Here is a 13,785-nt window from a genome sequence, read left to right as displayed (position 1 = left end):
TCTCTGTAGGACAGCAATCTCAGGCTGGAGAAACATCTGGGAGGAAGAAGCTGCAGCTGCTAGTTTCCACACACACTGACCGATCATTCATAAACACCAATACTCCCGTCCCTCTGAGCCTATCCAGGTAAGGCGTTACCATTCCTGAGTGGCCTAAGCCTTGGAGTCCTGGACATGGCCATGCTCATGTTAACATTCACTCAGGACTTCACTCAGTTGCTGATGCTCCCTACAATACAGATACTTTTTCTGAATATAGGTACAAATAATCTTTTATATTATCTTCGTAGTCTTAATTCCACTGCCAGCTTTTATTGAAATTACATTTTTATTACTTAGAATAAGGTATGATTACATCAGTTATACTCAGATAACCTTGTGAATGAAAAAAACCAGATAATAATAGTGGAAATATCTCACTGCTCCTCATCTAATTTCAGGGAAAAAAAAAACTTCCTTATAGCAGGAATTGTTTTTCATAAATTATCTTTATGTCTAAACAAACAGAAAAGAGAAAATTTGATCATTTACTAGATACTGTGTGCTTATAATAGCTCATCGCTGGTAACACTTCATAATCAAGAGTAAGTTAACAGGCTAACATGTAAAAATGTGACTTTAATAGGTATGCAGGCCAGCTTGCAGAGAAGCTGACCAAGATACACAGAGGAGATACAAGTGGCCATCTAGAGTTTCCATACTCCACTCTTTGCAGAATATTTATTAAGGTTGTTTAATATACGATTTTTATTTGACATTTCCGAAGTCCAGTACTGTAAAGATAATCCTTTTGTCTGACAGCAAACAGCAAGCACAGTGGTCACTCTGGGCCTCCACGCTGAAAAGAGAAGCATAAAGGAATGAGATAAAGTCAAAAATTGACCATAATTTATATAATAAAAATGGTCTTCAGGCTGTGGCTGGTTTTTTGAGACAATGTCTCACTCTGTAACCCAGGCTGGCCTAGAAATATAAAGCTCAGACTGGCCTCTAAGAAATCATGGCACGCTGGGCGGTGGTGGCGCACGCCTTTAATCACAGCACTCGGGAGGCAGAGGCAGGCAGATCTCTGTGAGTTCGAGGCCAGCCTGGGCTACAGAGCAAGATCCAGGACAGGCACCAAAACTACACAGAGAAACCCTGTCTCGAAAAACTAAAAACAACAAAATCAAAACAAAACAAAACTTCAGGGTTTTGCAGAGTTTGGAGGCATTTACAGTAAATGTTATAAATTCAGACCTAGAAAGGATTCAATCTTGATGACAGAGCTAGGTGTAATGGTGGATTCTTTAATCCCAGCACGCGGGAGGAAAAGGCAGGTGAGTTTGAGGCCAGCCTGGTCTACACAGAAATTTCCAGGACAGCCAGGGCTGCATAGAAAGACCCTGTCTCGGGCTAGAGAGGTAGCTCAGGGGTTAAGCGCGCACTGGCTGCTCTTCCAGAGGTCCTGAGTTCAATTCTCAGCAACCACATGGTGGCTCACAACCATCTGTAATGAGATCTGGCGCCCTCTTCTGGTGTGCGGGCATACATGCAGCAGAACACTGTACACATAATAAATAGATCTTTAAAAAAAAAAAAAAAAGACCCTGTCTCAAAAAAAAGATTGATGAATGATGACATGAGCTAGCCTCAAATTTCCCTGAGGTCTTAGAATGTTATTAGCCCCTCACTCAAAGAGCTTTTTTTTTTTTAGATGGTTTGATGTTTTGTTGGGACTGAACCCAGAGTTCGACACACTGTTGGCAGGAGTTCTACTAATGAGCCACGTCCCCAGCCCTCTGTATGGTTTTATGTCTTCGTATGTCATGCATGCTACTGAGGATCCCAACAGTGATTTGTGTCTCACTGCTCTGGCCTCTCCCTTCCTCTCCCTTGGCTATAACCCCATTTCACAAACAAAGGGAAGAACACGTAAACCAGCAAATGACCACTGCAAAGCCAAGATGTCCTGGCACTCTGCACAATCTTGTGCTAAAGGGCAACCGCCTACCTGGATAAATTCCATTTCTTCTTGAGATATAGGTTTCCTTCTGTATTTCTGAGGTAATGTTTTTATTATCTCTGCAGTGTCTGGTGGCCCTGGATGCATCAGCGAATCTGGGGATGTATTTCCTTTAGAAGTCTGTGAAATTATAGATGAGTGCGAGGGTAGCCCAGCAGATCTCAAAGCTTCTGAGGCTGACAGTAAAAAAACGAAAACACTAATTAGACAAATTATCCAGGTGTCTTTAAATGTTATTTTTTTTTTTTAATTATCTACTACTGAATAGTCAAGCTGTCCTTTAAAACAGGTCACTGGGGCTGGTGAGATAGCACTTGGCTTTTCCAGAGGACCTAGGTTTAATTCCCAGCACCCACAGAGGCAATCAAGCTGTCTGTAACTCCAGTTCCAGAGGATCTGACTCCCTCTTCTGGCCTCTGTAGGTACCAGGTGTGCATATGGTACACAGGCATGCATGCAGACAAAACACCTATACACATTAAATAAGTAAATCATGTCATTCTTCAATTTGCTTGTAGCAATCCTCCTCCTCCACCTTCTGAGTGCTAAAATTATAGGTATACACCACTATATATGGTTTCTTGAACACACACACACACACACACACACACACACACACACACACGTAATGTTCTTTTTGAAAGAAATAGTACTCTCTTTTTTGTTTTGACAGGGTTTCTCTGTGTAGCCCTGGCTGTTCTGGAACTTTCTCTGTAAACCAGGTTGGCCTCAAACTCACAAGTATTCACCTGCCTCTCTGCCTCCCAAGTGCTGGGATTTAAGGTGTGTCACCACTCAGCCTTTTTCTCTCTTTCTTTTTTTGAATAGTAGTCTTTGTTTTGGGTTAGAAGTGCTGGGGTTGGACGCAGGTTCTTGTACAAGCTAAGCAAATAATCACTGAGTCACGTCTTTTTTTTTTTTTTTTTTTTTTGTATGATAAGGTCTCACTATGTTTGAATTCCTGGGTTCAACTGATCCTCTGCTTCAACTTCTTCAGTAACTAGGACTACAGGTGTTCGACTCCATGCATACCTAGCAAAGTAGTTTAAAGAAAGTAAATTAGGACTGAAGAGATGGTTCAGAAGATAAAGGTACCTGGCACCAAGCCTGATGACCTTAGGTTTATCCCTGGCACAGCACTCACGTGTAGAAGGAGAGCACTCACTCCTGCAAGCTGTCCTGACTTCATACATGCACTGTGACAAGTGCACACTTGAAAGCTCACACACACACACACACACACACACACACACACACACACACACACACAGAGGATAAATACAGTGAAAACAGTTTTAAAAGAAGTAAGTTACTAGGCCAGGTATAGTGGTACACACTCTTGTAATTCTAGCACTTGGGAGGCAGAGGCAGGAGAATCACTGGGATTAAGAGACCAGCCTCAGGCCGGAGAGATGGCTCAGCCGTTAAAGGCTAGGCTCACAAACAAAAAAATAAGAGACTAGACTGGTCTACATAGTGAGTTTTAGGCCAGGCAGAACTATCTAGCAAGACCCTGACTCAAAAGAGCAAATGGCTCTTGAGCTGAAGAGACAGCTCAGGAGCCATTAGAAGTTCACACTTACCCTCTAAAGGGTTCACATCATCAAAGCCTGTTGCCCCAGACTCCCTTTAGGGACCAGGAGACAGCTCAGTGATTAATGGCACTTGTGCTAAGTCTGGAGATCTGTGTTCAATTCCCAGGTCCCACTTGGTGACTCAAAACTATCCATAACTCCAGTTCTAGAGGATCTGATGTCCTCTTAGGACCTCTGTGGACACCAGGCAGGCATGTTGTACACATACATACAAGCAGAAAAAACATTGATACACATAACATGTTTTTTAATTTATTAAAAAAATACAATAAGGGCTGGAGAGATGGCTCAGAGGTTAAGAGCACTGACTGTTATTCCAGAGGTTCTGAGTTCAATTCCCAGCAACCACATGGTGGCTCACAATCATCTATGATGAGTTCTGGTGCCTTCTTCTGGCCATGCAGACACAGCACTGTATACATAATAAATAAATAAATCTTTTAAAAAATACAATAAAATAAAGTTTATTACTAGCTGGGTGTGGTGGTATATACTTTTAACCCCAGCACTCTGAGGGGCAGAAGAGCTCTGTGAGTTCAAAGCCAGCCTGGTCTACATATCAAGTTCCAGGTAAGCCAGAGTTACTTAGATCCTATATAAAAATAAATAAATAAATAAATAAATAAATAAATAAATAAATAAATTTTAAAAGTTAATTACTTGGGTACCATTTTGATCTAAAATACAACAACCTACCTTATTATAAAGTGAGGAATACTGCCATTATATTAACTTCTAAATATGAAGGTGCACATTTAAAAAATATATCTAAATGAAATACAACTCACCACTGAGTTTAGGATTGTCTCTTCTGTCAGGAAACCTTATTAATGGAGAATGTGGTTTCACTACCTGAAGGAAAATAAGACACATGGGGAAAAAAATGACCTCATTAGAAGCAACAACCTAGTCCTTGAACCTACATCAGGGCAGCTCACAACTGCCTGTACCTCCAGGGGCATGTGATACCTCTGGCCTCCTTGGGGATGCTACCTCTGGCAGCCTCCACTCACACACATACACGTCCTCAAAAATAAAAGCACTTGCCAAGCAAGCCTGACAGACAAGGTGGAACCCAGAAGGAGAGAATGGACTCCCAAAAGCTGTCCTCTGACCTCCATAGGCACGTGTGCTCCATATACATCACAATAATAAACAAAACAAAAAACCACAGTGAAGGGGCTAGAGAGATGTTGCTCAGCGCTCAAGACCACTTTCTGCTTTTGCAAAGGACCAGAGTTCAGTTCCCAGCAACCAAAGCAGGCAGCTCACAAGTGCCTTTAACTCCAGTTCCAGGGCATCTGATACCTACTCTGGGCTCATACACACAAACATATATACATAAAAATAAAAATTAGAAAAAAAATAAACTTAAATAATAAAAACAATGAAGATGATGTGACCTTGTGTTTTGAAAGCCTTACAGACTGATAAGGAAAGAACTGGAAATGTCCTGGTTTGTATCAAGTACTTAGCAATTCAGAACAGGACAAACAATCAATCAAACACCAGGCAATTATAAACACCTGCCCTATGTTGGACAGTGGTAGCATAAGCCTTTAATCCTAGTGCTCTGGAGACGAGGCACGTGGATCTTTGTGAGTTCAAGGCCAACCTGGTCTAGAGGCGTTCAGGACAGCCGGAATTATAAAGAGAGACCCTGTATCAAAAAATAAATAAAGTGAAATAAAAAATTGCTCTATTTGCTGTCCAGATTTTTTTTTAATAAAAATTTCAATTTGTAGATGAGTAAAGGCAATAAAAATCAATGACTGCCATATTATTCTAAGTTATAGCTTACACTCTGCTCCTGATCAAAGAATAAATAAAAGTTTACAGAGTGAAAAGAAATCCATGAATGAAATAAAAAAGAATGCCAACGAGAGTTGTGACTATCTTTAATCCCACACTCGGGAGGCAGAAGCAGGCGGATCTCTGTGAGTTCGAGGCCAGCCTGGGCTACAGAGTGAGTTCCAGGAAAGGCGCAAAGCTACACAGAGAAACCCTGTCCCGAAAAAGAAAAGAGAGAGAAAAAAAATAAGGGGGGGTGGGGTGGGGAGGAGTGTAAGTTGAAATGTTAGCTCGGTAGTGGTGGTGATGAATACCTTTTTTTTGTTATATATATATATATATACATATATATATGTATATATATATATAACATATATTTATTTATATTTATTTATTTATAACAAATAATTGAAAAGCCAAATATAGAGAGTTTCTCTATTTAGCCCTGGCTGTCCTAGAACTCACTCTGTAGACCAGGCTGGCCTGGAACTCACAGAAATCTGCCTGCCTCTGCCTCCCAAGTGCTGAGATTAAAGGTGTGCACCACCACCACCACCACCACCACCACCACCACCACCACCACCACCACCACCACCCCCCCCCATCTGTCTTATATTTTGAGACAGACTCTCCCTGAACCCAGGACTCACTCATTTTGCTACTCTAGCCAGCCAGCAAGCTCTGGAGATTCATCTATCTGTCTACACCTCCCATTCCCCAAGGCCGGGGTTATAGCCAATTTCTACATGGGTGCTGGGGGGTCTGATCTTAGACCACTGTATTACAGAAAGCACTTGAACTCTCCTCGATCTTCCATGAACATTCCCAGATAAGTCTTTTTGTAGGTAGAGACACTCATGTCTCCTGGATTACTCCACATTAGTAGTAAAATGCTTTTTACTTTAATGACTAGAAACTGACAGTTTTCCAGAGTGGTCCAATACTTTTTATACAATGCTTTGAGTTTCAGGTGCTCCTGCCTGTGTCAGCACTGGGTCATGTCAATCTTTTCATAACCAGGGCTGTGTCGGGGAGGTGGTGGTGCACATCTTTAATACCTGCACTCCCAGAGGCTGGAAGATCACTGAGAGTTGGAGGCCAGCCTGGTCTACAAAGCGAGTTCCAGGACAGCCAGGGTTACACAGAGAAGACCCTATCTTGAAAAACAAAACAAAACGCATGGCTGTGTGTAGCTCAGTCAGGGTGCATGTAATGAGGCCCTGGGTTCAAATCCCAGCAACAAAAAATAGGTTTTAGTTATTTGGTGAATGTGTTATACCTTCTGGTTTGAATTTGTATCTTCTTGGCCATCAAGAATTTCTAAGCATCTTTTTTTCTTTCTTTCTTTCTTTTTTTTCCTTTTGCTGGTAGGTTTTTTTTTTTAACATTTTTTTCCCTTTTATTTTATCTTACAATACCATTCAGTTCTACATATCAGCCACGGATTCCCCTGTTCTCCCCCCTCCCAGCCCTTACCCCCAGCCCACCCCCCATTCCCACCTCCTCCAGGACAAGTCCTCCCCCGAGGACTGCGATCAACCTGGTAGACTCAGTCCAGGCAGGTCCAGTCCCCTCCTCCCAGACTGAGCCGAGTGTCCCTGCATAAGCTCCAGGTTTCAAACAGCCAACTCCTTCAATGAGCACAGGACTTGGTCCCACTGCCTAGTTGCCTCCCAAACTGATCAAGCCAATCAACTGTCTCACCTATTCAGAGGGCCTGATCCAGCTGGGGGCCCCTCAGCCTTTGGTTCATAGTTCATGTGTTTCCATTCATTTGGCTATTTTTTTTCAATAATTGAGTAAAACCGAAATTTATTATAAGCCACAGTCGTCCTAGGGACCTCTATGCTATATATATAGCCTCCATGGTTCTATAGGTTGTGGTCTGATTGTTCTTTATTTTATATCTAGAATCCACTTATGAGTGGCATCTTTTTTTCATGTTTACACACCAGTGGGTTTCTTCTTCTGTTGTATCAATTCCTTCTCTCTCTCTCTCTCTCTTTCTTCTCTCTCTCTCACACACACACACTCACCCCAACTTTTTTTTGAGACGTGGTTTTACTATGTATACACACATACACACACACACACACACACACACACACACACACACACACACTCACCCCAACTTTTTTTTTTTTTTTTTTTGAGACATGGTTTTACTATGCAGGTCTGGCTTTAACTGGCTCTGTGGACCAGGCTGGCCTGGCCTCTACCTCAGAAATATCTGTCTGCCTCTGCTTCCTGTGTGCTGGGATTAATGGTGTGTGCCAACAAGCCCGCTCCTATACTCATTTCAGACTGAGTTATATGTGCATTATTGATGCATGGGGTTATATGGTATGGATGGCAGACTTTCGTAGGCTTTCCGGCTATTCCGTACTTGCAGAATCCTCGATGCTCAGTGCCCACCAACTGAACAAGTGACTGAAGATCAGTCATTGCGATGGTACCAAAGGTCACCACCATTCAGACAACTTCAGGGAAAAGGTCTTTAATCAGATGTGTTCGTGCAAAGGAAAATGTCCTTACGACAAAAGTGAAAGTTAATCAGAAAATACTCCATATTCCGAATTTTAAAAACTCTCTCATTACAAAAGGCTGTGTCTACAGAGTCATGAATTTTACCTCTCCTGTTAAGTTAGAGGCCACAGCTGGGGAAGCAGATACAAAAAGCTGTCAGGAGTTAGTAACTGATGGGTGGATTAGCAATGCTACTCTAGCAGCCTATCTAAGCACAATGGGAAAAGGCTTGGCAAACCAACCCTGAAACACACACACACACTAGTCGGTAATAAACTTAACTAGCATGACATTTCACACATTTCCACATCTGCGGCCAGGCGCCCCGAAGAGATCGGATCTGACCAGGTTCAAGGTGGGGGAGCAGACAGCCCAAGAGGCCAGGTATCCGGCCATTCCCAAGTCCTTGAAGGGACACCAGGTCAGAACTAGGATTTGCTTCCTTGCCCCGCCCCGCTACGGCCTTCCTTCGGATTGGCCGACTGAGGGGAAATCACGGACAGTTTTAAACGGCGATTGGCTAAACTGATGGAGGGCAGCGTAAGTCCGCGGACTCCTAGGGCTAATGAAGTGCTGGGGAATCCAGAGACCTCGGACGAGCGCGAGCCTGCACTCCCAGAAGCTACCCTCCCGGCGCGCGGCTCGAACCCTCGGCGCCAGGCTCCACTTAACTCCCGGGCACCTGGAGCCCGACCGAGGTCCCATCCTCAAGACACAACACCCGCTGGCCCTGCTCAGGGCCGCGGTCACAGCGCGTTCTCTGCCACCGCCTCTCCTCCTCGCCTCCGGGCGCTGCTGCTGCATCTGCACCCTCCCTCTCTCCCTCCCTCCCTTCCTCCCACGCGCGGGAGTGGCCCAGGCTTTACCTGCACGACCCTGGTGGCGGAAGCCATCTTGCTGCCCATCGTGACCCCCGACCAGGGGCAGCTTCCGGGGCGCCGGCGAGCCGCACAAGTATCGGGAGTGGGCAGCGCGGGGCGGAGCCTGTGTGATGTCACTGAGGAGCTATAAGAGCCAGCTCCACCCCCTCCGCGCCCGGCCCCGCCCCTCTTCCCTCCTAGGCGCTCAGCCCCGGCCGTTTCTATTGTAGCGTTTTTTGCAGCCACCGGTTCAACTATCTGCTTCACCAACCCAAGGTATCTAGGGCCATGTCTCCCTCCCCCACAGATAGCTAGTTTCTAATTTCAGTACAGTTCCAGATTTAATCTGAAACATAAGTCATACAATCTCCTGTGGCTTCCTAACAAATAATTTTAATAAAACTTGGAAGTTGCCGGGCAGTGGTGGCGCACGCCTTTAATCCCAGCCCTGGGGAGGCAGAGGCAGGTGGATCTCTGTGAGTTCGAGGCCAGTTTGGCCTACAGAGTGAGTTCCAGGACAGCCAGGACTGTTTCACAGAGAAACCCTGTCTCACAAACAAACAAAACAAAAACCTTTGAAGTTACATAGATCCCTGCCTTGCTCAGCCATCATTAGAGAAGTCTCCTCCTGCTGCAGATAGGAACAAATACCGAGACCTACAGCCAGACAACATGCATCATGAAAGACCTTGGAATATTCAGACCTTAAAAGGATGTCTCTATCAAATCCCTCCCCTCAGGGGTCAGGGAACTCTGCAGAAGAGGAGGCCAGAGGACACCGAAGAATACAACAGGGCCTTCTAGATCCAACAGGGCTGGCACACAGATGAACTCACAAGACAGTGGCAGCATGTGTAGGTTATGCACCAGATGGGGATCTAGAGCTGAAAAGGAGAAATGGATCTCTGCCACCATTCCTAACCCAGAGCCTATCTCCTATGAATAGCCACTTGGAAATGAAAAATTAATTTTCTCCAAGGGCGTCTCACTGGGGAAATAAACCACTCTTAAGGGTAGGCACTGTGCCAGACAGCAGATGGCCAACACCAAATGAACTCAACAGCGTCTTTGGAGGTCCTTTGTCTAATAATGTTAAGTCAGGACACTTTTATTTAAACCTTACAGGTCCTTTGCATATATATTATGGCTTCCGGTTTTGTGTTTTTATGGGATTCCTGTGTGTGTGAGCCTATGTGTTTTTGCATATTTATGCATTTCTTGTACTTTTTCTTTGGCTGTCTATTTGTATATGCATGTGAGTACAGTTGCCCAAGGAGCTAGAGGCATCCAATTCCCTGCAATGACAGGCAGCTGTGAGCTTCCTGATCTAGGTGCTGGGAACCGAACTCTGATCTTCTGCAAAAGCAGTTTTACTTTCTCAGCAGCTGAGCTATTTCTCCAGCCTCTCAGTTATCAATTTTTTTCATAAGATTTATTTTCAATTATGTGTATGGGGGTTGTACAAATGAATGCAGATGTCCTTGGAGCTGAGAGGCACTGGATCTCCCTATACCTGGAGTTATTGCTGATTGTGAACCATCAACATGTATACGGGAACTGAACTCTGTCCTATTATTTTGTCCTATTCCAATTCATTTGTTTTTGTTTTATCTTATTGTATTTTATTATTATTCCTTAGATGCCTGTTTGTTTTCTAACCAGAGACAGAAAGGGTGTGGATCTGGATGGGAGGGAGGTGAGCTGGGTAGAAACTAAGAGGAGTAGGGGGAGGAAAAATAATAATCAGAATATGTATGAAAAAATTGTAATGAAAGGAAAAAAAACCCTCTTTGGATTTACCTAGAGCACAAAAGGTAGGGTCAGTTCTGATTGAATGGGGCCAAGCCCTCTTCCCTTGCTGGTGGGCGTTGCTTGGTTTCAGTTTATTTCTGTTTTCTATAACTCACTATTCCTGATAATTAACTACAGTTTTTCCCAGTTTGAGAGTATTCAAAAGTTTCACGGTCTAATTTTTTTTTTTTTTTTTTTGAGACAGAGTCTCTCTACATATCCCTGGCTGTCCTGGAACTCACTCTGTAGACCAGGCTGGTCTCAGACTCAGAGACCCTGCCTCCCGAGCGCTGGGACAAAAGGCGTGCACCACTACTCCTGGGTCATAGTCTAAATGTGAAACATAGTCAGCCATCTCAAAGTGTTATAGTCACATCTGTTTTATTCATGCATATAGGTGAAGCATGAGGGTTGCATGTTTGAGGCCAGCTAGGGCAACAGCATGGGCCCATCTTGATATGTAAGGGATAGGGATATAACCCATAAGACACATATGTAGTACATGTAAGCCCCTGAGTTTAATTCTTAGTACCACAAGAATACAAAAATATGTGCATATAAACGTATGTATATGCTTACATGTATAAATATATATAGGCTTACATGTATAAATGTATATATATGCTTACATGTATAAACATATATATGCTTATCTCACTATAACAGATGTGGCCATTTTAACATAACTTTGTAAGTAATATAGCTTTAAACGGCTGTAAATATTGAGAGTTACCAATTAATTTTGCTGGTAAAGATTAATGATTCTGAACTATGAACCAAAGGCTGAGGGGCCCCCAGCTGGATCAGGCCCTCTGAATAGGTGAGACAGTTGATTGGCTTGATCAGTTTGGGAGGCAACTAGGCAGTGGGACCAAGTCCTGTGCTCATTGCATGAGTTGGCTGTTTGAAACCTGGAGCTTATGCAGGGACGCTTGGCTCAGTCTGGGAGGAAGGGACTGGACCTGCCTGGACTGAGTCTACCAGGTTGATCGCAGTCCTCGGGGGAGGACTTGTCCTGGAGGAGGTGGGAATGGGGGGTAGGCTGGGGGTAAGGGAGGGGGTGGGAGGGGGGAGAATAGGGGAACCCATGGCTGATATGTAGAACTGAATGGTATTGTAAAATAATATATATATATATATATATATATATATATATATATAAAAGATTAATGATTCGTGATTCCCAAATCTGTCCATCTTTTTAGAAATGCAAGTTACTGATCTCAAATCTGGGATATTGGTACACAAGAGAGAAGCCCACACAACAGAAGCCTGGACTATAAGGCACTGGGTGGTGAGGCAACAGGGAGAAAGGTAAATACCATCAGAGCTCGGAAAAACAACCGTTTCACCAGGTAAAAGCCATCTGCTCTGCTAACTGGAGAGTAGAGGCCAGTGGCACCTGGACCAGCATCTCAGGTAAGAAGCTGGAAAAGGGCACTGAAGTCAAGTTCTGCCTCTTTGCCCTCCTAAATCCAAAGGCTTTCAGAGTTGGTCAGCTGATTGCTTCTTAGCTTCTAAGTGCCAGAGACAAGAAATTTTTCAGTTTTTTTTTTGTTTTGTTTTGTTTTTGTTTTTCGAGACAGGGTTTCTCTGTGTCATTTTGGTGCCTGTCCTGGATCTCGCTCTGTAGTCCAGGCTGGCCTCGAACTCACAGAGATCCTCCTGGCTCTGCCTCCTGAGTGCTGGGATTAAAAACATGCGCCGCCGCCGCCGCCGCCGCCGCCGCCGCCACCACCACCACCACCCGGCCCAGTTATCATTTTTTAAAATCATTTTATGTTTATATGTGTGCATCTATTTGTATATGCATGTGAGTACAGTTGCCCGAGGAGCTAGAGGCATCCAATTCCCTGCAATGACAGGCAGCTGTGAGCTTCCTGATCTAGGTGCTGGGAACCGAACTCTGATCTTCTGCAAAAGCAGTTTTACTTTCTCAGCAGCTGAGCTATTTCTCCAGCCTCTCAGTTATCAATTTTTTCATAAGATTTATTTTCAATTACGTGTATGGGGGTTGTACAAATGAATGTAGACGTCCTCGGAGCTGAGAGGCACTGGATCTCCCTATACCTGGAGCTATTGCTGACTGTGAACCATCAACATGTATACGGGAACTGAACTCTGGTCCTCTGCAAGAGCAGTATGTGCTCTTAACCACAGAGCTGTCTCTTCAGTCACCTGGTTACCATTTTTTTATGTTAAGAAAAGTATAGAGTAATATGCAACTGTAAGATATAAATGTCAGGGCTGGGAAGGTACAGGGTGGTGCGGTGGTACTGAGCAAGCATGAGGACCTGAGTTTGGGTCCCCAAAACCCATGTAAATAGTTGAGCATGGCCCCACTCACCCCTGTAGCCACAGTGCTGTGTAGGGGTGGAGATAGAAGAATCAGATCATTGGGGATAGTTGGCCCCGCATCTAGCTCAGGTTCAGTGAGAGTTCTTGCTCAGAGGAATGAGGCAGAGAGTGATAGAACAAACACACAAATCCTCCTCTGGCCTCAGCAGGAATACATGGGCACGCACGCGCGCGCGCGCGCGCGCGCGCACACACACACACACACATGCAACATATGCATACGCCACAAACTTTTGCAACACACAAGCCAGGCACAAGGGCTTGAATCTGTAACCTCATTGCTGGAGGGGAAAGACAGATGGATCCCAAGGGCTTACTAATCAGCTAGTCTAACTGAAATAGCAAGCTCCAGGTTCAAGAAGACACCCTGTCTTAGAAAAATAAGGTGGAGGCGCTTGTAGAGACGACTCAATGGGTAAGCACGCTGTCTGCTCTTCAGAAGGCCCAGGTTCAAGTCCCAGTACACACACGACAGTTCACAACCTCCCCCGTCTCTGTGTGTATGTGTGTATACACCCACACACTAACCAACACCCCCACACTAACCAAACCAAAAAGACAGTCAAGAATGTGTTTGGGGGGCTGGAGAGATGGCTCAGTAGTTAAGAGCACTGGCTGCTCTTCCAGAGGACCTGAGTTCAATTCCCAGCAACCACGTGGTGGCTCACAACCATCTATAATAGGATCTGATGCCCTCTTCTGGCATGGAGAGAACTCATACATAAAATATGAATTAAGGGGAAAAAAAGAATGTATTTAGAGGCTCTTAAGAACAAGAGTATGGGGTTGGGGATTTAGCTCAGTGGTAGAGTGCTTGCCTAGCAAGCACAAGGCCCTGGGTTCGGTCCTCAGCTCTGTT

The 13,785-nt window shown here is 44.4% G+C and overlaps 1 protein-coding gene across 2 annotated transcripts; it reads right to left on the bottom strand.

The window, feature by feature from the left end:
• Window positions 1-598: 598 nt before the first annotated feature.
• Window positions 599-8,924, bottom strand: Mrps36 (mitochondrial ribosomal protein S36). Of its 2 annotated transcripts, none has more exons than XM_028884836.2 (4): window positions 8,784-8,924; window positions 4,389-4,452; window positions 1,994-2,181; window positions 599-838 (listed from the first exon to the last, which is right to left on the bottom strand). In XM_028884836.2, exons 1-4 carry the CDS (start codon window positions 8,820-8,822, stop codon window positions 821-823), a joined length of 309 nt encoding a protein of 102 aa, XP_028740669.1. In that variant the 5' UTR covers window positions 8,823-8,924; the 3' UTR covers window positions 599-820. The 2 variants fall into 2 exon arrangements, with proteins under 2 accessions (XP_028740669.1, XP_037065358.1); XM_037209463.1 differs by having other exon boundaries at window positions 4,389-4,449; window positions 8,781-8,902.
• Window positions 8,925-13,785: the final 4,861 nt, after the last annotated feature.

This window comes from Peromyscus leucopus, chromosome 11 (genome assembly GCF_004664715.2).
Source record: "Peromyscus leucopus breed LL Stock chromosome 11, UCI_PerLeu_2.1, whole genome shotgun sequence".
Classification (NCBI taxonomy): domain Eukaryota; kingdom Metazoa; phylum Chordata; class Mammalia; order Rodentia; family Cricetidae; genus Peromyscus; species Peromyscus leucopus.
This window is presented reverse-complemented; position numbering and strand designations above follow the sequence as displayed.

What these genes read in the sequence shown, in the direction of transcription:
- Mrps36 (XM_028884836.2), bottom strand. Translation starts at nt 8,822, where the DNA reads ATGGGCAGCAAGATGGCTTCCGCCACCAGGGTCGTGCAG. An exon ending in CCGCCACCAGGGTCGTGCAG is followed by an intron (nt 4,453 to 8,783) that starts GTAAAGCCTGGG and finishes ATTTTCCTTCAG; the next exon opens with GTAGTGAAACCACATTCTCC. An exon ending in AGACAATCCTAAACTCAGTG is followed by an intron (nt 2,182 to 4,388) that starts GTGAGTTGTATT and finishes TTTTACTGTCAG; the next exon opens with CCTCAGAAGCTTTGAGATCT.